Source organism: Alligator mississippiensis, chromosome 4 (assembly GCF_030867095.1).
Source record: "Alligator mississippiensis isolate rAllMis1 chromosome 4, rAllMis1, whole genome shotgun sequence".
NCBI classification, from domain to species: Eukaryota; Metazoa; Chordata; order Crocodylia; family Alligatoridae; genus Alligator; species Alligator mississippiensis.
In genome coordinates this window covers 237,668,726-237,696,478 of record NC_081827.1, presented here as the reverse complement: position 1 = coordinate 237,696,478, position 27,753 = coordinate 237,668,726, and the positions used below count along the sequence as shown (strand labels likewise).

The 27,753-nt window shown below is 45.4% G+C and overlaps 1 protein-coding gene across 1 annotated transcript; it reads right to left on the bottom strand.

The window, feature by feature from the left end:
• Nucleotides 1–33: 33 nt before the first annotated feature.
• On the bottom strand, nt 34–26,471 carry LCT (lactase). Its single transcript, XM_059726290.1, has 17 exons — nt 25,811–26,471; nt 24,110–24,189; nt 22,782–22,865; nt 20,170–20,272; nt 18,698–18,808; nt 17,279–17,937; nt 15,425–16,070; nt 10,763–12,325; nt 9,503–9,771; nt 8,998–9,288; nt 7,949–8,147; nt 6,963–7,165; nt 6,382–6,491; nt 4,789–4,923; nt 3,117–3,340; nt 1,723–1,959; nt 34–1,129 (listed from the first exon to the last, which is right to left on the bottom strand). Exons 1-17 carry the CDS (start codon nt 26,469–26,471, stop codon nt 891–893), a joined length of 5,814 nt encoding a protein of 1,937 aa, XP_059582273.1. The 3' UTR covers nt 34–890.
• Between the last annotated feature and the right edge of the window lie 1,282 nt (nt 26,472–27,753).

Below are 27,753 nucleotides of genomic sequence, written 5' to 3'. Positions count from 1 at the left end.
CCAGCATTAGTACAAAACAGACGAACCTCGTTTGATACAAGAGAATTTTACTGGCTTCTAAATAAGTGCAATTACAAGCTTCCCATGTTTTAAGCTCTCAGGGTAATTTGTACAATGCCTAGTACCCTGGGGGGTTGGCTATTACTATTAGACAAACAATTAGCATGAGAGCAGATCATCTTGCAGTGTCATTACAGAGTTTTTAAAGATACTGTCATTCCCATTGGTCTCCATAGGAAGAATGCAGTATGATGCAGCTTTCTTGGAAAGACTTGGGTGCTGGTGGTGGGGAGAGTTCATTGCAATTTGTTGTAGGTTTCCAGTTTTCTCTTACTACACACTTGTATAAATCAAATGCAATTATAAAGTCCATCTGATGTTGGCAGGAAGAGCAAGATCAGTGTTTTGGTCAGTTTCTTCCAGCAGTCTTGACGCCTTGGGAGCAGGTGTCCTGTGCCTCTGGTTGGTAACCTATTATTTAATGTTACCAAACACTAGAAGTACAATTAAGCTCCCTCTCAAAAGCAGGATGTAACATGCAAACAATTTGTGGGGGAGGGGAGAGCAAGAAACAGGGGAAAGCCACTCTTGTAAAATGCAGTGATCTGATACAGCTGGAGGCAACACAAGTTTTCAGGTTAATTGTCAACTTAAAGGAATGATTGTATAGGCCAGTCATCTAATACATCTCAGCCCTCCCTGAGACAGAGACTGAAGACAGCAAAGGGCTTGTCTGCACTTTGTTTTATATAGCTGTAAATAGCTATTTGAAACCTGAGTGTTAATTGGTTAGCGTTCAGTGGTGTGCTTAGCTGGGGGCAACAGATAAAAAACCTTTAAAACAGGACCCAAATCTGACCAAGCTGCCATGCTACTCAGACTTCAAAAACTTACAATCTATCTAGCTCTAGGTGTGGTGGTTTGTGGACTCTTTCGGATAGTCTCCTATATTTATAGGAGAAAAGAGCAAATGTTAACAGACCAGCCAGGGAGAGAGCAAAGAGTACATACAGCGCTATTTCCGCATTTGACAAAGATAACTCTAATCCCAAAAATTGTACTTTTTTTATGGCTGCATTTGGCACAGGCCCCATTATGGTAGGTGTAGTAGCAGTTGATGTCACAGTACCTAGGAGCACAAGAAGTGAATACATCAGCATGAGCATTGCTCTCAAACTACCTTGTGTACATTAAGCTTACAGTGGGCTCTGAGGATTGTTAGCATCTGCCTTGCAACATGTGGTCACTTGGCTGGAATTGAAACTTCACATATAGCTGTAGGTCAGGCTCCTGCTGCACTTTTAATGCTGAAATTTAGATGTGGGGTAAAGAAGGGTGCGCCACAAGCTCTTAAGTCATTTTAATTCTTGCAGTAATTCTCCCATAAAGGAACCCACCCTCTGGGAAGATGGATATAAAACAAGTTTGCTCAAAAAATAATCACCCATCACCCACAATTAAAAAAAAGTCTAGGAATTCTCCAAACACAAAAATTAAAGCCTTGTACCCTACTGCTACTCTTCCTAGTACATGCAGACAGGAAATCAAACTACACAAGTGTAGCTCTCAGAGTAGTTTGGAAATGGAGCAAAAGCAGAACCTAAATGTTAGAACACTTAAGTTCCTTCCTCTCCATTCATGACTATTATAAATAAAGCATGGAAGTTGCCTGCAGAAGCCACTTGATTTAAATCTCTATTTTACTTTTAGTTAATGACTTACCTTCAGGCTGGGGTTGAAGACATGGATGTGGTCCAGTTGCTGGGTCTGGGAATCCATTGCATTGTATGATGGATGAGTAATAACTGGCAGATTCCTTTGGAATGCGAGGCAGAGCAGGGTCCGTGTAGTTGGTGTAATACAAACCAAACCTTTCAGCAAAGCCTGTTGCCCATTCAAAGTTGTCCATCAGAGACCAGGCTGTGTACCCTCGCAGATCAACGCCATCCAGTACAACAGCTATTGCAATGTGCCAAATGGAAAGAGGGAGTTAGCCCCACAGGTTTTGAACATGGAAATGCCTGTTATCTACTAGGTTTATCTTGCTAGTTATCAATATAGAAGACAGTCCTCTATACTGCATAAGTGATGTGCAAGGTGCTGATACAATTAGAATGAGCATTTTAAACCTCCCTTCCATGTTTTATGCCTCATCCAGTCCTGAATCCTAATTCAGAAGCAGCTGGGATCAGGTGAGCAAACTCCTTAATTCAGTCACACAAGTCTGTCTTTGCTGTAACTTGGAGGACTGAACTGGGCCTACTGAGAGCCTGCTACACTTTTAGCACTTACCATCTTCTGTTCCTTTAAGCTTTTACTTAAAAAGAAAAAAGGCTCTTAAGACAGTCAAAAGAGCTTTTAAACATGCAACAGTGCTTCAACAGATGCTGTCATCTCTCTGCTAGAGGAGACAACTGATTATATTTTGAACAGCTGACTATGGTCAACAGTAGTCATTTTAACTTGTCAGTGGCCATAGGCATAGCTTAGAATAGTACCTCACTCTTCCTTAAGGGCAAACAATGCATTTTACAGAGACAGCCTTCAGGGGAAAAAAATCTGAATTTTCAGGCATTGTGTGGCCTGTGTAGTTAAACACCGCAGAGGTAACTTGTACTTTGTGAATAAAAATGTGAATGCAAGGGCCAGCTGGTAAAGCAGATGGGAGTCTTCAGTGAAGGCCACCGAAGGGTCTGCACACCCCAGAATCAGTGGACACAGATGGGATGTCTGGTACTCTGTCTTCCTGCCCCTCTGACGGGCATCTGGACAAAGGCTGTCAGTGCCTGTGAGGCAGCTAGAGGGCATGATGCAATCTGTATAAAGGAGCAAGTACAACTGTTTGACATTAGTAAGGTATTCAGACCAATGAGTCTGGTTTATTGGAGGCTAGAATTTTGCATAATTGTCTTCAGGTGGGACACTGGGCAAAGATGGGCAGCTTCTGCAAGATAAGCCCCAACACCCTGCTTATGGCCACAGCGCTCACGCTTAGAACAATCATCGGATTGTTAGTTTTACACTAAAAGGATGTAAAAGCATTATCCTGTTCAGAAGCAGCCTAGCTCTCCAAGGATCCGGCTAACCAGTTTTTAAGCACTCTGGAAGAGAGCTACCTTTTAGCGCTTCATTAATGTAACTCTTGTAGTAGTGCATTCGCCAAGTGTCATTGAGGCCTGTGTAGCCACGTTCAGAAATGCCATTCTCAGTCACGTAAATCGGAGGGTTGTTGTATTCCTCCTTTATCCACCTCAGGATCTTTCTGAAGCCAAACGGGGTCACCTTTAACCAGAAGGAGCCAGAGCCCAGCCAGCTGCGGTCTGTTATGGAAGCCACGCCCCTGGGGATGAGAATTTGAGTGAGACCAGGATCAAACTTCTCCTAGAGCTTTGCCCAAGAATGAATTGTACTTCAAAAGTTACTCGCGTTCACAAATGAAAAGACACCAGAAACTCCATGAAGACGTCAGAGTCCCATACAGCCAAACCCTTCCTTCTTTAAAGAGCTACTATAGTTCAAAGTGTAAGATGACATACTTGTAAAGGACATCACTGGCTTTCAGATGAAGGATAATGAATACATTGAACTGAACTGATTTCACTCCCAGGTGAAAGGGAGACCCTGAGGCAGTGAGACAGCAATGGGGGGGGGGGGGGGGGGGGGGGGGTCTCTCTGTCCTGAGCTGGAGCACAAGTCGGATTGGGCCTGAGCACCAGGGCACTGGTTACAGGAAGGGGGCATGACACAGAGAGAGCAAGTTGTGGAGCCCCTGGGTTTCCTTGCAAATGCTTTGACACTGCAGAGTTTAATAGCTCTGCAAAGCTTTACACTCATTTTGTGTTTTGAGGTTTAGCAGGTCATGCCTTGAGCATGCCTCTGAACTTTGGGGGAGGGGGTCTGAAGCCTGTCCCTGGTATTGCAACTTGAGCCCCCTTATTAAGTAACACCCCAAACCCCACAGAATAACAGCCTCAGGACTGCAGTCCGTGTCCCCCCAGCACTGCCACCGCCTCTGTGCCCTGGCACACCTGCAATGCAGGATAGAGCCCACGGTCTTAGGGGGTTGTAAAGCCTGTGGCTAGAGACAAGATAAAAAAAAAAATGCATCAGGGCAACTGCATATTCACACAAGAAAATCTTCACCAGGCTCTGAGTAAAGGAACTGGATATGTCCGTTGTCTGTCCAACCACAGAAAACAGTTGTTTACGTGGGACCAAATGAAGAGAAGAATTACGAGCCCATCTGCTTCCATCTAAAAATGATTAGCAAACGCAGGCTGTTTAGCTACTGAAACTAGGCCAAATGAATATTAAAATAAGAAAGCTTTGTCTATGTAAGCTCAGCACTTAAATGATTAAACCCATGTTTCTTTATAGTGTGTGTAATAATGGAATGTGGGCACCGACTTGCTTAAGGCAACCACAAGTGTAATCTCACATCTCCAAATCTAGATTGCCAGAGGATATGAAGATCATCGAGACAGTCTGTCTAGTCACACTTGTATCTAGTGCTAATACACTTTCCTTTATTAGCTGTGTTCTTAACTGAGTGTGCTAAAAAATGTCAGAGCAATACACATGATCTGTAGCAGATAACTGGGTCTGTGGAGCCAGAGCAAGCAAGTATCATTTATTTCTCAAATGCTGAATAGTCAAAGTTCTGGGAGACTGAATCTCTATCCAAAAGGCCAGGCTTGGAGAATTGCTTTTGTTATTTGACAGCAACCAAACTGGCACCAGCTTGAAGAGTGTGTTTCATTTAGCTGCAACTTCACGCTTATGTCTTACCTATCAGAGTCATAGGAGGAGATACCAGCAGCATAGTTCAGGTTAGAGGCCAGGATGGTTGTGTAATGATTGAATCCGAAGTAGTCAAATGTGCCCTTAATTCTCTGTTTTTCACTCTCAGTAAATTCTGGGAGTCTGAATTAAAGGAGGAAGATGAGAGAAACAGTTCTTTCACATCACGTTTAAAAGATTAAGTTGACCATAAAGGATATTGGGATAGTTGTCACACAAACACCCACCCCTCTCCTACAGACCTACAAGCTTATTCGATAGTGTTAGTAATTATTCATTGAATGTGCACAGCTGCCTGTGGAGCAAGAGGTTCTTACACATCAGTTTACTAAGCCTTAAGTCTTCTGATGGGTATTAAAATATGCATTTCATTAACTGGATACCAATGCCTGGGATGGTAAAGGACTTGTCCACAAGCACAGCAAGTTAATGGGAAAAATGCAGCTAATGAAAGACTTTTGACAACCAGCTGCTACCTCCTGCCATGTTTCTTTCTGACTTCAGAACACAACCCATGAAGTTCGACTGCTGCGACTACCAGACTGCTCCGCTCCCAGAGCACGGGGGCCCTTCAATACCAGATTCCCACAGAAAATGCTCCTCTGCAGCTCTGGAGTTCAGCAATTGCTGGGGCTGGTGTCTGGGTTTTGTGATTTGCTACACTTCCTGTTTTCACGGCTGATCGGTTCAGTGCATCCTCTCTAACAGCTGTTGAAAGCAACATTCAAGGCATCTCTGGAGGAGCATTAGGTCCTCTGGTGCAGAGCATCCAGCTCTATGCGGCCCTTGTCATTGCCCCAAAGCAGCTTTTGAAGTAAGCGATTTATACGATTCATTTGGTTTGTGAGAAACATGGACAGAACTCGTCTCAACAGGAAGCTCCCTGCAATGAAGAGCTTGCCAGGGGACTGAGCAACCCTAGGATGAAGATCTCTACAGCAAGCTCACTTCTTCACAAGCATCTCACCCTAAGGAACAAGAAATGTTTCCCTAGCCTGAAAATCAGAAGAGATACAATGCACTAAACAAGCCGTGTCCAAGGGGACATCATCTTGTGTGTGGATGGAAAGGGGACTCTTCTCACGGGTTTCTCTGGTGTTCAAAGGTTGGAACAAGCCCCATTGCTGCGGTGGTGCAAGGGAGGGAGGGCCTGACCCCAAGATCGCCCTGAAGCCAAAGGCTTTCCTAACCCCTCTTATAGCAAAACACCTGAAAGCATCTTTCCTGGAATTGAGATTTTGAGCTGCTGCTGGGGAACAGAGTGAACAGGCACATGGCAGTTCTCATCTTTGCTGGCTTGGCAACACAGTGGGATCCCATCCCCACAGAACAAAGCCAGCTAACAGGACATCCATCCCTAGGCCATTATTTACTTCCTGTAAGTACCTGGGGGAGGCACCAGTTTACAATCGAGCTCAGGATCACTTGCATCTGCTAATGTACCAGCTTGAGCATAAGGATCCCACCCCTCTCACCCACCTAGCCCCAGTCTGCAAAACAAACAGAACAAGTAGAGCGCCTGCACGCTGAATCTTGCAAGCAGGTGTCAAGACGCAAGGCCAAGTGCTGCTAGGCTCTTACCGAGACTCGTTGAGCCCCTGGGCCAGGCTGCGCTCCCGTATCCTCCTCTTCATAACTTCGTTGTAGTCACCATTTTTGAAAATGGGGTGAGCGAACCAGCCACCATAAAACTAGACCAAGAGGACAAGAGCAGGGGTGACGTGCATCTGCAGAGAGTGCTCTGAAAGGGCATTAACTTGATCGATCTGCACAGCCCAGGGTCGGGGACATGCCGCACCGCTTATGGTAGTGGAACTGAACGTGAGTGCACTCAGCGAGGCCAGGAAACGCTGCACGTTATTCAGCAAAATGCGGTAAGGGGTGCTGCTTTACAAGGGGGTCTAATCTCTGCTGCCTGCTATACAGGGTCAGCTACAGGGCGTTATCCAGGAGAGGTTGGCTTCCCTTGGAGGAGGCAAGACTTGAGGCCATTCTACACAATCAAGCCCGCTGGTTTGTGCAAAGAGATCAAGAACCTCGCTGTCAAGCCCGGCTCAGCCCTATCTTGGAGATCCCCTCCTGGAAGGCAGCGATCTCACTCTGGGCATCTCCATATCCCCAAAGGGGTAGGCCCCAATTCCCACAGCTGTGCGATTAGGTACCTGCACATATCGCCTGGCAGCATCAATATCCTCCTGCTTGTCGGGGTTCCTTGGTTCTGCCCAGTCAGAGTTGATGGTAATGGAGATTAATCCTCGTTGTTTAGGACGGTAGGTTGTGTTGTACAGGTGCCAGACTTCAGCATGGGCCTTTAACAAGTTGTGCCCTACTATGTACGGGGCTCGACCTGGCCTGAAAGAGATCCCTGAAGAGACAGTAATAGCAGAGGTGGATCAAACTGCAGCGTCCACAGCCCAGCCTGTGTTTCAGGAGTGTGACAAACAAAGCAAGCAGGAGTTGCCTGCAAATAAATGCTGTTGCCTTTGGCATCCTAAGGGCTAACCTGAACGGCTGGACAGCCGGAGAGACAGCACTAGGGGAAAAACTCCTCCCTTCACAGGGATCCAGCCATGGAGAAGCTACATTGTTTGCCTCCAGGAGGGAAGGATTTCAAGGGGCAATGAGCGAGGGCGGCAGATTGCCCAGCCCCTTGCAGGCATTTCACCTCCTTGCAGGTGAGACTGAGCCTTCTCGGTTCTGCATCTGGCCCTCATCACTGCGGAGCCCGAGCACCTCGCGTTAGCCAGCCTGCTCTAAAAGCTGCTTTGCAAAGGCAAGTAACAGCTTGCAAAGCCCCGCAGTTACGAGAGCTTCAGGTGTTCTCTGCATTCGTAGCGGACTGCCCGCTGGCAATGCACCGTCACGACACCTTCCTCTGACCTAAGCTCAAAGTGCCCTGAAGACCTGCCATCTAAACTACCCCCGTGTTTCACAGCCTAGGACCAAGGGGCAGAGCTGAAGTGACTTGCCCAAGCTGAGGGACAAAATCGGTGACAAATGGAGGAACTGAACACAGGACATGTGGCCGTAGTCAAGTACCTTAACTTCCAGGCCAGCCTTTAACTGAAGCTGACGGTCTGGCCAAGTGTCTTGCTTTTGCAGAGCGCCCCTTACACATGAGAACATTACTTGAGTGTGACGGCCTTACCTGGAGCTGATGTGCCGTAGCCATAGCCAAGGTTTGCAATGATGTAGGGTTCATTGAGGGTTATCCAGAATTTCACCTTATCTCCCAGCCTCTGGAAAAGGACTTCAGCATACTCTTTAAACCTCTGGACTATAGTTTCGTTCTCCCACCCTCCAATGTTCTGCAGGGCCTGGGGGAGGTCCCAGTGGTAAATAGTTACCTATGAAGAGACCATTACACAGTCAGCTACTTGCTAATTCAATCCTTTATAGAAGTACAAATAAATGGAAGGATGTTACTTGCAGCTACAAGCCCTGTCTTAATATCGCAGGACTATCCCTTGCTAAAGGGTATTTATGTTCACTGACTTTTCACGAAAAGCATCTTCTGCAGCCAGCATTGCGTGTAACTGGCTACAGCAGTCACAAAATAAAACCATCTTTCCTGCAGTGCGTGTCAGGCGATAGTAAAAATACAGCTCTGAAGCTGCACCTATTAATACCACGTCTGGATTTGACCCCCCAACTTAACCAAGGTTACAAACAGTCCCATGAAGGCAAGCACTGTGATCCCAACAATTCAGGAACTGTCAGTGAGACAGGCCAGAAGTAGAAAAACAGAAAACAGGGGAAGCAGAACTGCATAAAATAAGGGGGTGGGGAAGAGGGGACAAAATCTAAAGCATGCCCATATTCCCTGGGTACTGGCATCTCTTGTCATCCTCATGCCAGGAAGATGGCAGGTGAAAGTCCCAACTAGTTTCTCCTCACCCATTTAAATACAATCCCTATAATGGTCTAAGCTAAGATTTTTCTATTTTTATATGATTGTAACAGAAAAAAAACCCAAACCACCTCAATAACTTCGGTTCTGCTGTTCACATACATGGACCCAATCCTATAACCACCAGCTCAACTCTCCCAAACATGCATAAGACCAAGGGGTAGTCAGCAGCAATTAAGATCAGTATTTCTGACCAGGACAGTCCACGAATGAAGAATTTAGTCCCTGGTGTCAACATTTCTTTTAGCATCGTTTTGTTGGATTCCCTTTCCCAGGCTCGTTATTACCTGAGGCTTTATGTCAGCAGCAAGAAGAGCATCAATAAGCCTCTCATAGTAGTTTAATCCAACTTCATTTATAAGTTTAGTAGTTCCATCAGGGAGAACACGGGACCAGGAGATGGAAAAGCGATAGTGAGTCACTTTGAGGCCTTTCAGACTAGCCAAGTCCTCCTCAATTTTGTGGTAGCTGTCGCAGGCAATGTCTGCAGTTTCATCATTGCTAATTTTCAGGGGAGTGTGAGCAAATTGGTCCCAAATGCTGAGTCCTTTCCCATCTTCTCTCCAGGCCCCTTCAATCTATATGGATATATTAAAAAATAATAATAATAAAATAGTAACGCCGAATTTTGCAAGACAGACCAACTTAGAACACATTTTATTCTTACAACACCTGTGCTGCCCAGTCTGGTAGTAGCCAACATAAGCCCCCCGGTCTTACAAGATCTGTGGTTATACATGCATAATCAACAACTGCTTGCACGATCCCGGGATCACACTAAGGTTTGCTAACCTGATACGCTGCACTTGCTACGCTCCATGAAAAGTTCTTTGGAAACTCCCCATATACAAACTCATCCTCTTTTGGCAGCGGGATCCCATTGTTGCGAATGACTTCAGCATAGTATAGGGCAGAACGCTTGGGGGTTCTCGGCCTGCTGGGGTTTTTAAAATCCACCTGATGCAATCCAAACCGTGGATCGTACCCGTTCACCCATTCAAAACTGTCCATAAGAGACCAAGCGATGTAGCCTCGAAGATTAACACCATCCAGTCTGGAAGCTAAAAACATTTTTGAGAGTTGCTAGGACAGCCTGCGTACTGGAACAACACCAGCTCAATATCACACACTAAATTATAAATGAGCAGCGAAGGATACAGGCTCAAACAGCCACCAGAACAAGTCATATTTCTTCAGGGAGGTGGGACTAAAATCCTTGTTCTCAAGCAAAATGAACTTCTCGTACCCATTGGCACTAAAAAAACATCCTCTCTCCTCTTGGTGGGCTGATGTGTACAGGACATCGGCAGCATTACTGTAACCTACAGACTGTAGGTATCAGAGGACAATGAAGAGGGTATTTTACAAAACTGTCTTTTCTAGTTGTTCTAGCTTAGGTATTAAAGCCTCAGATGTGAAATCTCTCTGGGGGAAATTCAGCCACACTTTGTGGCTTAGCGTGTAATTTCGAGATGAGATACCGCAGCGAATCACTGGTGTTCGTTCTCTCCCCGCCCTCACCGAGGTCTGGGCACAGAAGATCCAGGCTTCACAGCCAAGCTGCTCCGAAACAATGCTCAGCTGCTACGGTCCCTTGAAGGCCCTGTTCAAGGGCTAAACCGTATTGGGATGCTGGGCTTTTCCTCCACGCCCTCATTTCCTGGGGACACCCTAATGCAAGATTAGGAAAGGTGAAAGCCTGACCTTGCCACTGGTTTGCCCCTTGGAGATTTTCCCCAAACCAGGAGACTCCCCAGCTGGCATCCTCTTCATGAGGTTGTGGCCACAGAAGGGACCGCCGCAGCGCGAGCTTCCTAACGTTGACCCACCATCAGTCGGGAGGTGCTGACCCAGCCAGCAGCCCCCCAGCAAGGGCCAAGGGAAGAAGAGTGTAGGGGAAACTGGACAAAGTCAAGTTTTGAAGTATACTTAATATTTCCACAGTGTTACCTGCCTCGTACTGGATACGACTCACTGGGAAAAAGAAAAAAAGTCTGGAATCTGTGAGGGGGACGCATATCGTTGTACAAACACTACAAGCCACTTACATACCTTTCAGAGCTTCGTCGATATAGGTTTTATAGTAAAATATCCTGTTGGTGTCATCAACATCAGGCGTGGCCTTTATTCCTACCCCATTCTCAGTTATATAAATTGGAGGGTTGTTGTACTCCTCTTTGATCCAGTTCAGCAGCCTCCGGAGACCCCAGGCTACAGGCCTCATATTAGCAAGAGCTGAGGTCGGCCAGGATGAATCGACTTCTGATGATAGCTCTTGGTCATCCTCGTAAGAGAACGGTTTCAGCTTGGGGGTCTTATGCTTTACAATACTGGAGGTGTAAGTGTTGATGCAGAAGACGTCTGCTGTGCCCCTGATGTACCCTCGCTCCTGTGCTGTGAAAGCTGGCAAGCGGGACAAAGGCAGGTTTTGTAGCTCGCTCCTGTTTCCCACAGTCCATTTCATGGCCTCTGGATAGTCACCATTTTTGAAAATTGGGTGGGCAAACCATCCTAACATAAACTGCAGGGACCGATCTGCAGCTTCAGTGTCTCTAGGGTCATCTAAGGTCTTTGGCTCAACCCAGTCAGCATTAAGGCTCAATGAAATAACCCCTCTCTGACTTGCTCTGTATTTGCGGTCATACGTATGGTAGACTCTGGCATGAGCTTTCAGTAATGTGTGAGCAATCTTATAGGGAGCATAACCAGGATCATTCTTTACATTTGGTGGAAACTCTCCTACACCATATGCTATCCAGGCAGAGACGTAGGGCTCGTTTAGAGTCATCCAAAATTTCACCCTATCCCCAAAAGTCTGGAAACAGAAGTCTGCAAAGCTATTAAATAAATCTATCAATGACTCATTCTCCCAGCCACCAATGTCCTGGAGAGCTTGAGGCAGATCCCAGTGGTATAGTGTGACCATTGGTGTGATATTATTTGCAGTCAAACCATCAATTAGCCGGTTGTAATAGTCAACCCCATGACTATTTATGGAATCGTTTCTTCCGGTAGGAAATATTCGAGGCCAAGATAGTGAGAAGCGATAGCTCTTTACCCCTAATGCTCTGAGCATATAAAGATCTTCATCTACCTTGTGGTAGCTATCGCATGCAATATCTCCAGTATCACTATTTTTTATGTTCCCTGGGATGTGGGTGAAATTATCCCAAATGCTGGGCCCTTTGCCATCTGCATCCCAGCCTCCTTCAATCTGGTAGGCCGAAGTTGACACTCCCCACACAAAATCACCTGGGAAGTTTCCATAAAAGTACATATCCCTTTCAAACTTTGTTTGGGGTGAGAATTTTTCCCAAACAACTTTTGCCTTTGAGGGAACTTCAGATGCTGGTAAACCAAGTAACCTCATCGGTAGGGCCGTGTCAAATGTCACTGGCTTAAAGGATCTGTGCAAGACTTTGCTGGGGAAACCATTCTTTTCAATAATATTAGAGAAGTAGTAAGCTGACTTCTTTGGAGTCCTTTGTCTGTTGCTATCTCCAAATTCCACATGATGAAGCCCAAACCTTTGACTGTAACCCACTGGGCCTTCAAAGCCATCAATCAGGGATCGGACAATGTATGACTGAACGTCCACTGCATCAAGCTTTACAGCTGTTAAAGCAGAGTAGAGAATTACGTTAGACTTTGAACTATGCTCGGTACAACAGATAATGTTACACAACAAGGGTAACTGTGAAACACCTGAGACTGCATTGTGAAGCCAAGGAAAAAAACACCTCCAGTATCTGAGCATCGATTCGAGCAGATCAGAAAGTTTTCAGTGGGACATTATTCGGTCAAAAATCGTGTGTGTGTGTGTGTGTGTGTGTGTGTGTGTGTGTGTGTGTGTGTGTGTGAGAAAAGTCAAATGTTTTGCAGAAATGTTTCAGTTTCAGTCAAGACAGTGTCAAGGAAATTTGCCAAGATTAAACTTGCAGCCCAACTGAGAAAGACGCAGACCTTGCCATTCATTCTCAACATAAGGCTGGTGGTCAGAGCACTGGCTCGTGATTTAGGTGACTCAAGCCACGTGCAGATATTATGTTTCTTCTGGGAGGATTGTGGGTCTCCCAGTAGAAATTGCCAGTGTATGGTCATTCATTCAGTTTCTCCTGGAAAGACGGTGTCCCATCCAGGACAAAGATCTTCCAGGTTGACATCTGGAAAACTTCCAGACCTCCCTGCAAGTCTCTTGCTACAGTGAACACCTGTACACTTGACTCCTCCAGATCATGAAAGTCAAGCAGCAGCTTTCCCTGTGCCTTCCTCAGACCAGGGGATCCAGTCTGGGGAAGGTTTGGGATATTTCCCTCCAGCTCAGATCCTCCTGATAGTGGACGAGTTGGGTTGCTCCTGTTCCACTGCCCCCGCAGGGCATAGGCAGAGCCCAGCTGTAGCTTCGCCTGTATCCTTCCCAAACCAGGGGACCCTGATCTGCAGAAGCTGCTCTGAACAGCTGCTCAACCCCTTCCAGGACTGCTAGAGATGGCTCTCCATGAGCCTCGCAGACCAGGGGCACACTAGTCTGGGGAACACACCAGGAACATTGCTCTGCAGCTCCTCCTTTGGGAGATTGGAGCAGCAGCTGCTCTCCTGCTCCCCACGGTCTTCCCCAGACCAGAATCACTCCCCTCTGGGGAAGACACAAGGAGCAGAGGAGAGGGAGTGACTGCAGGCTCCAACACCTGCAGCTCCCTCTCTCAGAAAGGTTTCTAGTGCTAGAAATACCCCTAGGCATAATCCCTGCTCCATCTGATTCAGAGCAAAGACTTGAGACCCCAAGTATCATGCATTGCAGGCAAGAGCTGTTACCATTAGTTTATAGAGTCCATCACTGTGGAGCAATAGATATTTAATTGCTTATACAAATGAGCTATTCCCTTTGCTGCCACTGGAGCTATTTCGGGAGAGAATGTCAATTCAACTCCAAAATACTGCCTCACGCACTTTAAGAATCGCTGTGCTCTTGCTAGCTGGTCTTCAGTCCCCCAAAACAATCACGAAGAAAGAGGCAGTGGCAAAGGCATCTTTCAGATCATGTTATTTGGGATTAAGAAAATTAAATTAAAAACATATTTTGTTTGATTTACTTTTTTGGAGATGCACTTGCCCAAGGAAAAGGAACTGCATTAGTGTTGCGAATGTATTTCCCTTAAGTCTTCTCCCTGATTATTTTATCTTCAAGAAGTATAAACCAGCTCAAGCCTCTGTGGACAGCCAGACTCCAGAAGCAATATCTTGTTTCTCACAGAAAATAACAATTAGCAAGGTACTGTGTTGTACTTACCAAGCTGGGGGTTAGGAGGGGAAAAAAAAATTAAAATATAAAAATATATATATTAATTTTCCCTGTGCGTGGATTCCAAGATTGCAGGTACAGGCCAGCCCTCACACTGCCCCGCCACAGGGAGACAGGTTTTTCTAAGATGTTAAAGGCTAACTTGTTACATCCCTATGCTCCCTTTAAAAAGGAAGGAAAGTTAGTGCCTACTAGCCCACTATAGTTAGTACTAGCCCACTATACGTTTGAAAGGTTTCATCTTCATCCTTGTTTGACTTCTTGCTAGTTGAGGCAATGTGGTGACATTTGGCGTTTTGAAGGCAAAGTGCCATTAGTCAGTGAAAAGATCTCTTATGCACCTACTACTGTATTTAAACAAAAATGGCCTGCAAATGTAGTGCTGTCTTGACTTCCCCAGAGAAAGACCATTTCTATTTAACTTTAGAAGAAATTATACCAACAGAAGAAACGTCAACTTTCTCACGCTGCTGTACCCAAGCACATCCCTCCCTGGCGAGACGGCAATTCACTTTTTCTGCACATTCGGTCGATGTGCTGGGAACCGGACAGAACATCTATACAGTTCAGCAGTGTGGTTATCACAGGAGAACTTCCCATCGTTACCAGTTCATGGATCTGAAGGGACACTGAGGGGAAGAAAGCTCTGCCTCTTCCAGCAGGCAAGTTATTACAGATGCGGAAAGGCACACTGCACATGTGTATTAGCCCTGAAGCCAATTTATATATCCATTTCACCCACTCTCTCAATTCTCCAAGCTGCAGTGCTAAGGGCTGCCATCAAGTAGGCGTCTTATGTTAAAATAACTCTTCGATCCCTAGTTCTATAAATGAGGTTTTTGTATGTTTGACTGGGATGCTCCAGTCTTCTGCACCATAGGCGACACGTCAGGGCGGTATCGGGGAGGGGGGGGTGCACAGGGCATGGGGCTGCAGCCTGGCCACAACAAGGACCTGGCAGCAATGGGGGTGGTGGCAGCAGCACAATTTCTGCACCAACAGTGGGGCTGGAGTCCTGCCGGACCCAATGCCCAGCAGCAGCAGGGGCAGTAGTGGCGGTGCAGAGTTGTGCCCCCCTACAGTCACACTTATGTTCCACATTATGGCTATAACCTTGCAATTAAATCCATGCAAGTGGGCACCTACCCACTAAACCCCCCTTGATCTTAGCAGGACTCTGTAGGAGAGGCTTCCCCATTTGCTTCTTCCACTGTGTAGGGATAATGTTTATTTTTTCTGCTAAGCAGGCGCCTGGAAAACACCCCTTCAAGAACATGGGATCATATGAGAATAGCTGCAGTTTGAAGATGTAGGTTTAATATTGCTACAGAACTGGAGATGTTTCCCAAGTAAACAGATTGGAGAAACCAGAGAGCTGCTGGCAATCAAATCAGCAAACTAACACTCCTTACCTTTCAGAGCCTCATTGATGTACAGACGGAAGTAATCCATTCTCTCCGTGTCATTAACAGCATCCCCTCCTGCTCCTGTGGGCATGCCACTCCCTGCTATGTAAATTGGGACCTTTGTCCCTGTGTACTCCTGAGAAACAAAGTTCAGCAGCCTCCTCAATCCCCAAGGGACCACTCGGATCCAGGAGGACACTGTCTGTGGCCAAGCAGGATCAACGTGTTGGGAAAAGTTCCCAAAGTTCTCATAGGCTGGACTGCAAGTGTCATTAGCCCCAGCGCTGACCAGTTGGGAAGTGTAATGGGAAAGGCCAAAGAAGTCTGCAGTCCCTTTCACCAACAACTTCTCTTCCTCGGTAAATGAAGGGAGGTGGGCAACTGGGCTAGAGCAATGTTGATTTGTCTGCTGGATCTGGGACTTCAGGATATCTGGGTAATCACCATTTACAAATATAGGGTGAGCAAACCAGCCCAGCATGAAGTGCATGTAGCGTTCAGCTGCCTTCACATCATCCAAACTGGCGGGGGACCTGGGTTCAGCCCAATCCGAGTTTAGGACAAGTCCCACCTTGCCATGCTGTTGAGAGCGATACTTGTCATCATATAAGCGCCAGGCCTTGGCATGAGCCTTGAGAATTGTATGAGCCACCTTGGGGGGAAAAAAAAGACAAAGTGTGTCATACTACATCATACTCAAGTTCCCAGCCTAAGAATTACTGCATAAATATTCCACCTCTGTAAAAACTACACATTTCTGCAACACCCGCCACCACAAACCCCACAGAGAATCCCCAACACAATCCAGTTTAAAGGATGGCTGATCTATCAATTTGAATCATACAAGGAAAGAAATGTCTCCTGCTACCATGGCCCCAGACTCTGAACATTTTCAAACCTCAAATTTGGATCAATCTGACAACTGCATAGTGACAAACAGTTATAAAGCTGCCACATCCCACCCAGATACAGCTTCAGTTTGGCTGAGTGGAGTGTTTTCCCCCCTCGGTATAGGTCAAATGTTTTGGACATCAGGAATATAAATCCTCTTGGCCAATGAGAGATTGGTGCCTCCAGAAACTGAGCTATTCAGAGAATAGCTTTAGACAAGCAGGTGTGAAAAGTTTGTTTTAAATGCATCTGTAAATCCTTTTGGAATAAAAAGCAAACAGAACAAAGGAGAATGCGTTCTTCCCTTTTACCTTTGCACATCCCTAAGTGGGAGTGCCCAGACTTGAGAAAAGAAGCTGTTATGCCCACTATATCCCAGGCTGAGTAGTCTGACTGCATGATAGGAGCACTAGAAACCTTGAGAGCCTCTGGGGCCAGGTTTGGCAGAGAGATTCAGGTCGTTCAGACAGCCAGCTGAGTTTGCAGGTGTGTATTTGAACTTCCAAACTTTCACTATTAACATGTGCATGGGGATAAGCACACAGCTGGCCCAGAGTCAGTGCCCATTTGTGGCAGGTATTGTATGAAAATTGGGAGAGATGAAGTACCCATTCTGAAGGGCTTGCAAGAGGCTGTGTTTTTCAAAGGCAGGTAAGTTGCTCAGCTCCCTCGGGCTCCTTTGCAGAGCTTAGTTTAAGATTATTAGTGACATCACAAGCAACAAGGAGATGTTCAAGACAGCAATACAAATATTACCAGTCTCCTTTTGTTTTACTACAATTTAGCTTCAGTTGTCTCTGGCAAAGCCTAATTCTTGCTAATTAGCTATGTTAAGCATTCTAAATGAGCATATAGTGGCCTTATAAATCATTTGAGGTTTGCCAGTGATAAAGGTCACAGGATCAACACAACCAGAAGGAAAAGCTAAACTGAAATGGCTACAACAGTGCAGGTTACAAATGCGGTTACCTTATAGGATGCAACTCCTGGATTAACGATTCCTGGGGGGTGCTTTCCAGTGCCATAGCCTGCGTAGCTAATGACCCAGGGCTCATGGAAGGTAATCCACAACTTAACCCGATCCCCAAAGGTAGCGAAGCAGAAATCGGCATAAGCTGCAAAAGCATCTACAATGCTATCATTTTGCCATCCACCGAGATCCTGCAGGGCCTGTGGGAGGTCCCAGTGGAACAAGGTGATCATGGGCTCAATGTTGGAGTCCTGCAAGCTGTTTATTAGCTTGTTGTAGTAGTCCACGCCTCGAGGGTTCAAGCTTGCTTTAATGCCAGAAGGAAAAATTCGGGACCAGGATATAGAAAACTTGTACAGCTTTGACTGAAGACCTCTGAGCAGGTAAACATCATAGTTAGTTTTGTGATAACTGTCACAGGCCACATCTGCCGTTTGATTCATGTAGGCATGACCTTGGTGCCCAAACTGGTCCCAGATGCTCTCTCCTTTTCCATCCTCTGCCCAGCCTCCTTCAATGTTAAAGGCACCTGTGGACACGCCCCAGAGGAAACCACTTGGGAAAACATCGCTCAGAAAAGAATCTCTTTCCAATGCTGTCTGGTTGGCAAAGGTTTCCCAAACTTTCTGATAGGAAGAGAGGGGAGCAGCAGCTTGGCCTTCTTGTAGTGCATTTCCCGCATAGGAACTAGGGATAAAAAGTTGCAGCAATCATGATGGTTGCCAGTGTTACAAATTTGCAAACAAGAAGGATAATTAATCATTCACTTCCTATTCAACTCAAACATCCTATCCATTGTGCAGTCTCTTAATGCTCTAATCAGTCCCGAGCAGTTCTGGTAAACTGCGTCAATACTGGGATGTAGTAGATTAACTACTGAGGTGCTGAAAAGCTGCCTTTCTGTCTAAGCCAACTTTTGAGATGGTCTTGGTTTGACTAATTATATCCTAGTCACAGATGGAGATGAAACCCTTGCAGCATGTATAAGCACCACCTGGTATGAGCCACTAAACTATGTGGACAGTAGAACTGTGTCCTTGGGGCGACAAACAGTCATTATCAGTGCCGATGCAGTTCCTACCTAAGGCTCTCTGTGCAGTGCCAGCTACTATCCAGTCTCTGTGTCACTAACTTGCTTCATATAAAATGGCAATGCCTTTTAGAAAATGCCAGGTCACTAAAATTAGCAAAGAAGTGGGGTGCACAGAAGTATACATGGCTTCCCTACCGCTCGCGTGTAAGGTGGATAAATAGGGAAGACCAAACTGAATGGAAACACATGATCTGGTTGCTTGCTGTACCAGGGGACTGGACCAGACCCAGGAGATCCCTACCATTACTACGACCATGAGAACAGACTTCAATATTTAAAAATAGCCTGTTTCAAAATGATTTGAAGAGTCATATTTTCTTTTTACAAGAGTTCCCCTGAGGAACAAAAGCTGTGTACCTAAATGCACGAGCTGATGAGGAGTCTAAGAATTTATTAACATCGTATCCCATTGTCAAGGCCTCCTCTTTGATAATGTCTGAAAGATAAGAAGAGAAAAAGATAAAAAAAGAATGCTATTTAATGGTTTTAGGACATGTGACTTTTGATACAAGCTAGTTCAGTTCTCCCATAACATGCACCTGATATCTTATATAGATCGGGCTGGCTAAGCACTAACTAGAGGCAAGGCAAGATTTTCTCCTCATTACCGTGTCTTCCCCAATATAATTTTTGCATCTTCTTTCATCTTTAACCACATCAAAAACTGCTTAAGTAATTTGCCTTCACTGGGGCGATAATTCAAGCTCTTAACCAGCATCTCCCGGACCCAGCTCCAGCCCACACATATGAATCTCTCACCCCAGTGGCGCTCAACCTTCCAGCCCCACAGGCCCAATGAGTGACATGGCACCAGTCTGCAGGCCTGAGCCAGTGCAGGGCCAATCTGTGAGTGCAATTCAGCACACCGGCCTGGACCTCCATGCTGGATCTGGCCACAGAGTGACCCTATGCACTGGACTGCTCTGGTACACAGACCGGTATCATCTGGCCCATGAGGCTCCTCATAGGTCTGGAAATTTGGCAGAGGGTGGAAGCAGCAGCAGCATTAATTGCCATAGCTCTAGAAGCCAAGGTAATTACCACTAAATTCCCAAACTGTGGGGAGCGTCACAGGTCAGATGACAGCTCCATGGGCTGGTGGTTGAGCACCAAATGTAGTGGTGCTTTACACCACTGACACACCCTGGGATGTAGACTATAGTCTGAGAGCTGGTAACCCAGCCCTTCTCAGAGTGAATTCAGGCTAAATTGCTGAAGCCCTGATGGGTATTCAGTTGTCCTGCCACTGAACTCACACAGCGCTTCTCAGCAGCAATTCTTGAAGCTCTGTGCCCCTACGAGTCCTGGACCAAATGGATGTTGTGCTCATGCAAATGCAGAAAATACAATAACCTGGCTTTCACTCTCATGCTCAAAGCCCATGTTTGAAAATGTCTTAAGAGATCAGATCTCTCTAAAAGTGAGTGGGGCTTCAATTCATAAGTGTGTTAGATGCTTTGGAAAAGGTTATCCTTAATCTCCCTCTTTTGCAAATAACTTACTGGTAACCTTTTTGTCTTCTAATCTAGCATTGATTTTTTCTTTAATTAACTATTTTTAAGGCCTGGTGCTTTGGAGGCACCAGGAGCATAGATATAATGACATGGTGCAGAATAAGAAAAAGTGAAGTCAGTGGCCAAGCCATTAAGGCATATTGCTATAATTCTGAAAATGCAAGTTCAAGCCCAGTTTTGGACTCATACCAAAGGCTGCTTACACATGGATCAGCTGTGAATGGGTATCTGGTCGTTTGCGCCGGGGGTACGAACCAATCTTTCCTCTGCATGTAGTGCTTACCTTTGAATAGAGCAGCAACTGGTATAGGCATATTCTCTGTCTTGGAATTACATTCATGAAACGTTAAACTGAAGAGTAGGACAGCCATGTTCTTCCAGATATTCTGCAAAAACAGACACGTTGAAAAAAATCATCTCTCATATCAAGCTATGGAAGTGATAAAGGCCAAACTGCAAAGATACAACCCTGGCATTTGCTGTTTTTATCAGGTAAGATAAAATGCCTGTCAAAGATAGCTATTTGGGTTGGTCTAATAAAAGATATCAAATTCACCCAAGGAACCTTGTCTGCCTATGTCAAAGACAAAAGCATTTAAAGGCAGATTAATGAGTAATTGGGGGCACAGTTACAGCAATCAGCAGTGCTTGTGCTACATGCACAGACTTTGTCACTACGAACCTCTGCGGGAGAGGCCTGCAGGGGGTCCTGTGGCTCGCTGGGTCTGGCAATCCTGCCAGCCTGCCTAGAGACCTTACCCAGACACTGGCTGTTGCTGGGTGTTTTTGCTCTGTCTCAGGATAAGTGCTGGAAAGGGTGGCAAAGTTCAAGACAGTGGCATGGGTCGGCTGCAGTGCATCTGGCAGAGGCCAGACTTGCCCTATTTTCAAAATGTCTCAAAATAAAGGAGGAAATAGGACAAGGCCCTTTTGGCTACTTAGGGTAGAAACAGTCAGTGCCTGAGAAAGAGGCAGTTAAAGGCTCCTCCAACTACTAGCAAGATGAGAGAAGAAGGAAATGGCAGATTGGGACAAGGGAAGAAACTGAGAACTCAGGCTCAGTCTGCATCCCTCACTATAACCACATGCAGCAGGGTAATAGTTTTAAGCTGGGCTGGTCAAAGTGCTGGTTATTTTTCCCTACCAAAAAGAAAAGGAATGTACCATGTGCCTTTCTTAAACAATACCCCCCCTCCCCTCCCAAAAGTCAATAATGCTGAATATTTTCAACAAAAAATCCCAAACACCCTTTTGCTTTAAAAACTGTTTGTTGGGGAACTTTCAGGGAACCCAGCCCAGTCTTAAGGGTTAGCAGCAACACAGAAAGCTCTTAGGCTGCACATAGACATTACATTCGTCTCGGGAGAAAGCCTTTTGTCCAGGGAGCCTACAGATATACAAGTCCATTAACCCACTTCAATTCAGGTCCCTCAGACGCATGTGGGATAAGATGTGCTAACGTTTCTCCTGGAACGTGGCTGCATCCATCTCTAAGGTTATCACAGGTCATTCCAGGGACTTACGTGCTTTCTCTTGCCACCTGTTGACAGGAGCAGCAATGCAACTTGGAAGGGCAACTTGTATAAATGACTGAGCTATTTGGATCAGGGTCAAACTCCAAGACAGTTGGACACATCTCAAATGAGATGCCTATTTACAGCCTTGGAGGCAATGCTTGGGCAGACAGGGGACGTGGAAATCCTGCATTGCACTGTGGCCTCTGCATCTGTTTTTGGACATATCAACTCTAACATGTTTGGCAGCTGTAATTCACTACCTACGGTGACATGGGCAGCAGTGCTAATCTAGGGACACCCCTGTGCCTTTGCTGCCATGTCATCCATGCTATGAATAGAACAAAATAATGTTTCCTGTATTTAAAATGGTGGCAGAAGTCCTAGCCTGACTCAGTGAGGCGAGAGAGGCAGCAAGGCGTTAAGAGCTCAGATGAAAGCACTGTGTGAATCCAGATGCATCAACGAACACTACCCAAAGCGTGCAATTCCTGCAAGTTTCCAACACCTGTTTCTACCCTGTTGTTGGGGCAGCAATAAGCAACACGCAGCTGTTTCCTATGCCAGCCACAGTGTGAGCTATATTGACAAAACAGAACTATTTGGACATGCTTCAGGGAGCCTGGTTTTCCCCTGCTGCATATATCCTGTATTGTCAGCAACGACTACATTCTTGAGACTGTGGGTTTTGCACAAACGGTCCATAAACAGCTTTCTATGCCTTTCCCTCCCATTTCTAGTGTGGTCACGATCATAACATTTGGGTGCTATGAGGCACAAGCGTCACAGGATAGGGAAGCAGTAGGAGACTTCTCATTGTTACAGTAGCCTGAGCAAGATAAAATAGGATAAAGATGTCTCCAGCACCCAGAGGATTTGAGGGGGCAAATCCCTGCAAAATAACTAAATTCCTTGCATAGATCTTGCTGCAGATGTGCATTAGGTATAAAAGAGGTTATTTCTACTGAAGAGCCTCAGATGTTGCTGGAATCCATGCCTAAGGATAGCAGGCAGTTTCAGGTCAATCAGCAGAATTATATGGGAAACGCCGGACTTACTCCTAGTACCCAATCACTGATATATCGACTCATGAGTACACACTAACCTCCCATAATAATTCTTTCCATTTCCTTTGTCGGCCCTTGAAAGGCAGTTATGAAAGAGTACGTGTTTCTTACAGGCACAGCATATTTAAAACAGTTCTCTTTGTTGAAGGCAAGAATACTTGCGGGCAATATTTTTATTGGACCAACTTTATGGTTGGTATAGACATAGGCAAGCGTTTGGGTATCACAGTACCCTCCTTCGGGCTTCCCTTTGTTTAAGATCTCAACATAATACTTTAAAAGGGAAAATTTGCTTTAAAACACATCAAGTTTACCTGGAAGCTTTTCAAATTCTTTTGTAAATTTTCTTCATTTCTACAATCATAGTGCAGGCTGAGAGAGAGAAAGTCTACAGAGTCCTGGAAACAAGACAAGACACTGTTATTCCACTATTTATTTGCTGTTAAAGAGTGATCAGAAAATGCATGTTCTCAATGTTTCTTCAAGCTGCTGCCAGTCTTAGAGTGAAATGCAACACACTTGTAGTTGAAATGATTTACATAGACTGTAGTTTTAGAAGTGAGAAGTCCCCTAAAAACCCCAAGTAAGGGGTGGGGAGGGGTTTCTGGTTTACCCACTCAGTGGGACAGTGTGGAAACGAAGTCAGAGTTCAGCAGCACTCCCTGATACCAATCAGATCCGTTTTGTCTATTTGACTTTAAAAAGCTAATCATCATCCACAATTAGTTCTCAAAATGGCAAGATCGAAGGAGTCTTGGCCAGGTAGATAAACCTTTGCCACTGACTACAGGGTTCAGAGCAGCTTATCAATACACCCAAGGAGAAAAGTCCATTTTCAGAAACCTTCAGTTAATTCCACACCTGCAAGCACTTTCCTATTATTAATTTAAAAGCCAATGAAAACAATAGGAGAATGCTAAACCTGTTTGCTGATTTCAATCTCTGCCTGTTCTGGTCCCCGAAAGCTGGTAGGGATGACTTTTCTCAGGAGATCACTCTCTCCCCCAACAGTGTCAGCAATATAAAGTTGGCCTACAAAGTATGTATAGTTGAAGCTGGATCCATTAGTATCCTCAAAGCTTCTACAGCCTTTTAGAACAGAAGTTAGGAAAAAGATACAGGTGGAAATTAAGATGTACTAAGTGGGTTTTTATTAAGGGCTATTGAAATATGAACTTTTTTTTTTTTTTTTTTTTTACAAGGCTATTCACAGGAACCATATGGAATGGGACAGTTGGACAAAACCTCTTTATTGCTATACCTTATAATAACTGGTAACTTTATGGCATATAGTAACTGGTAACCCTTATCACAGGTAAACATTTAAAGCTCACACACACATCTTTAATATATCCTTATGTGGGACCACTCATGAAAATAATTCTGTTCATATCCGTACTTTGCAGATGCAGGTTTACAGCTTTCACCATGTTTTAATTAATGCTTACAAACCAAAAATCACAGTTTTGTTAACCACCCCCCCCAAAAATCAGCTCAGTTTCACATCACCAATCATATAGGCCTTAGTGATTCAGACTGATTTTAAAATCAAAGGATTAAACAATTTAAGGTAATGTTAATTGCATCTGTCTTGAATCACATGATACGTAGTAGAAAAGAATTGCAAAATACAATACATCACCCTAAGAGAGGCGGAGAGAGATTCCAACGGTATCGTCTCAAAATGATGATTAATTTCTAACGCAATTGACAGTTTTCCACCTGAAAAATGCAGACTGCCTAGTGTTATTACCGAGCACAGGAAATGAAAAATGAAGATTCATTGTACTTAATAAGGAAAGAGAAGTTTTTGTTCAAAAATTAAATTGCAAGTCTTAAGTAGTAAGTATGTCCTACCCTGCTTTCACAAGGCATTAGAAGAAAGCAGGAGTTCAAGGGAATAGTTTAGGTTTAAATGCTGTCACCATGGTCTTAATAAGTTCACTGACAGTATTACAAGAAGACTGCCTGTGATAAAAAGGGGACTGGACTCAACCCCTAGAAAGTCCCATCCCATCCTACATTTCCAAGCAAGACTTTTGGGACCAAAAGCGTTCTCATACTAAGTGCAAATATGTGCATTTTTAAGCCATTCTGTTATAAGCCAAGGTGAACTGAATGAAGAGAACTTCAAAACTAACATCTTCCAGAGGATACACCTCGTCGCTAAAAAAAACCCCTTCTGACATCCAAGGCTGCCCGGCTCCCCATCCGTATGCCGGACAGGCTCCTGGCAGAATATAACCAGCAATCTTCTCTGTGTCAAATTTCACTTTGACAAATCCACAAACTCTTCATGAAAAGGCGTTTCATTCAAATGTTTTTAACCAACTTGGGAACAAGATAACCCAGTCCAAGAAGAGGCAGACTTGCTCCAAGATGCTGTCACAGGGCAGACAATTGAAGCAGGTGGTACTGTGCAGCATCAGGGATTCTGCAATGGTTTACAAACTTGAAGAGCATCACAAAGACAAGCTATTATTCCACTGGAACGGAGGCAATGTGAAAGTCTTTGCACCAGCTGCAAAGGAAGCTTTTGCCCAAAACTAGCTTGAAAGACAAGTGAAGATTAAACATGATTTTTTACCACAATTTATGTAGGTTGTCTGTTTGCAAAAGAAATATTCTGTTTGATCGTGCTCGGTGTAGTCCAAATGGAGGCAATCCCCCTCTCTCTAGACTCTGCATAGTCCCCACGCAAAAAGGAAAAAAAAAGGAAAAACCCTGCCAGTTTCAACCAGTCTAACCAGCACTCTGAAAAGAAGCTGCTGCCTATGATGCAAGTACTCTTCTGTGATGCTGCAACTCACTTTTCTAACAAAAATTGGGTATTTTTACCTGTTCACTGTTAATTCCACTGTACATCAGCTAAAGCATCCTACTTATTTTTGTAGTGCATCTTATTTAAAATTCACTGTATTAACCCCCCCCCCCCCCCAGTTGGGCTTAATTAAGCCCGAGGCCACCCATGTTCTAATATAGACCCTAGCTTTTAGTGCAAGCTCTAAAGAGGGAAAAAAGAAAACTTATATTAAACAGCTTACAATGCTCAATTTAGATGCTCTTTTTCACTCTTAAAAACACCCACTATAAAACATCTGCTGCTTTTAGATTCAGTATAGCTATTTCTCAAAAGGTACAAACTCAAATGTGGGTCAATTTTAAATCAAAGAGATTTCATTGCAACTGAAAATCCATTTCCAGAGAGATTTACTCTATCCATACAGGTACAATCAGGGAAGAGAGAGAGGAAAGAAAGTGGAATGTGGGGAAGATAAGTTCAATCATATCTCAACCCTTTAGGAAATGTACGTGCGACAATCCCCATTTGGGCTCTCTTTACCTGTTGAGTATTTTTCATGGTAGAGAGTATAAGTTCTTTCATGAGCAGCAACTAGAGCCTGGAGAGAGGATGAGGGGTCGTCATAAGGCAAGCTCTGAAGGACCTCAGGTAGGTGACTGAAGGTCAGCCACATGTCAACCAAGTCGCCAAAAGAACGGAAATTAAACTCAGCATATTCCACGAAGAGGTCCACAAAGGTGCTAGTCTTCACCATGGACTGGGTGATGATGACACCAGGTAAATTCTTGTGATGCAGAATAAGAACTGGCTTAATGCTTGCAGCAGTAAAAGCCATCAGAAGTTGTCTATAGCATTGCACTTTAGTCTCATTTGGAGTCCTGAAATTCCCCTCTGGAAGGATGTGTATCCATGGCATAAAGATTTTATAATGTGTCACGCCGTTTGCATGCAGGTAGGAGAAGTACTGTGGCAGGAAAGTCACATAAGGCTGATCACACAGGTAAGAGTGTACATCAGCATCAACCATTTCATTACCAAGACACTGTTTTTCTATTAATTTCTTTTGAAAATTCAAAGGACTCACAAACTCACTGGTTAGAGGACTAGCAACTGCAGTAACAGTCTGAGCAAATTCCCACTCTGTCCCACAGCAAGGAGAAAAGAGAAGAAAAAGTAAGACCACCTTACAAACTAGCTCCATCTTTGAACCTGCTTCAGAGTACAGCTGCTTTACGTTATTTATGCTACGGCAGAAATAAAATTAATATTTAACTCACACTTTATTGTGCAGATAAACCTGCCCACAAGCAACTGATACCCAAGTATCACAAAGGTTTAACTCTCTCAATAGACTAAAAAAAAACCAAAACCACCCCAAGCAACTTCATAGTTGCAGGCTTTATCTGAAGAAAGGTCAAACAGAATATCAGTTCAGTATTTTTTAACCAGCCATGAAGATACGTAGGTCCCCAACTGCCCTTTAGGCTAGGGACAGAAGTTACACACACAACAGTTTAAGTGATCAGAAACTGGTTTAAACCTGTAACCAAACACAAGTTCAGTGCACGTAAACCAGTTTCAAAATGGCAGAATTCCTATAAAACTCACATCTTCACGGGCTACCACTGCTTGTTATTAACCTTTCAAACCTTTCAAATTTACAGTTTGTCATGGAGTCGCAGCCAGCTAGGGAAGGCCCCGTGGCCACCTGCTTCGGCTGGGGCCGGCTGCGGGTGCTGCCGTGGGCCAGCACGGAGGGGCCGGTCTGGCCTGCAAGGGCAGTGCCCTTCCCAGCCAGCTGCGGGTCACTGGCAGCCTGGCCTGACCCGGGCGCAGGGACCAGTCTAGCTGCCATTGGTGACGCGTAGGGCACGCGCACCCCGAGATTGGCCTGGTGGCATCTATGGGTGGTTGCTGATCGCCAACCCCTCTCCGCCAACACTGCTGCAGCCACCTGCAGAAGCTCCCTGCTCACCGCCGCCACCGCCTGCAGGCAGTCGCCGTGGCTCCCCACGCCTGGACCAGGCTGGGCTGTCAGGGAGCTGCTGCTGCTGTGAGCAGGGCTCTCCTCCTCCTCCCCTGCCACAGCGGGGTGGGCTCTGGCCATACCCCTGCTCCTGCTGCCTGCTGGGGACGAGTCTGGCCACGCTCCCTCTTCCCCACCCTGTCCAAAAAGCCTGGCAAGGACTGCTTCACCCCTCCCCCTCCAGGCACACCCCAGCTGGGGTCCCTGCAGACCAGAGTGGGGGTTTAAACCCCTCCTCAATCATACTTAGGCCTGCTGGGGCCTGGCCACATCTCCCTCAGCTCAGCTTCCCTTGGCCACTGCTGAAGGGAAGGGAGGGCATGCTCTAGCGCCCCCCGGCTTCTGGCCTGAGCCAATACAGGCATGTGCCTGCACTTCTGAACTCAAAAGTGCATATCTATTCACTTGCAAATTGGTTCAATCTTCACCGGTTAGAGTAACCTGCAAAGACCGAATC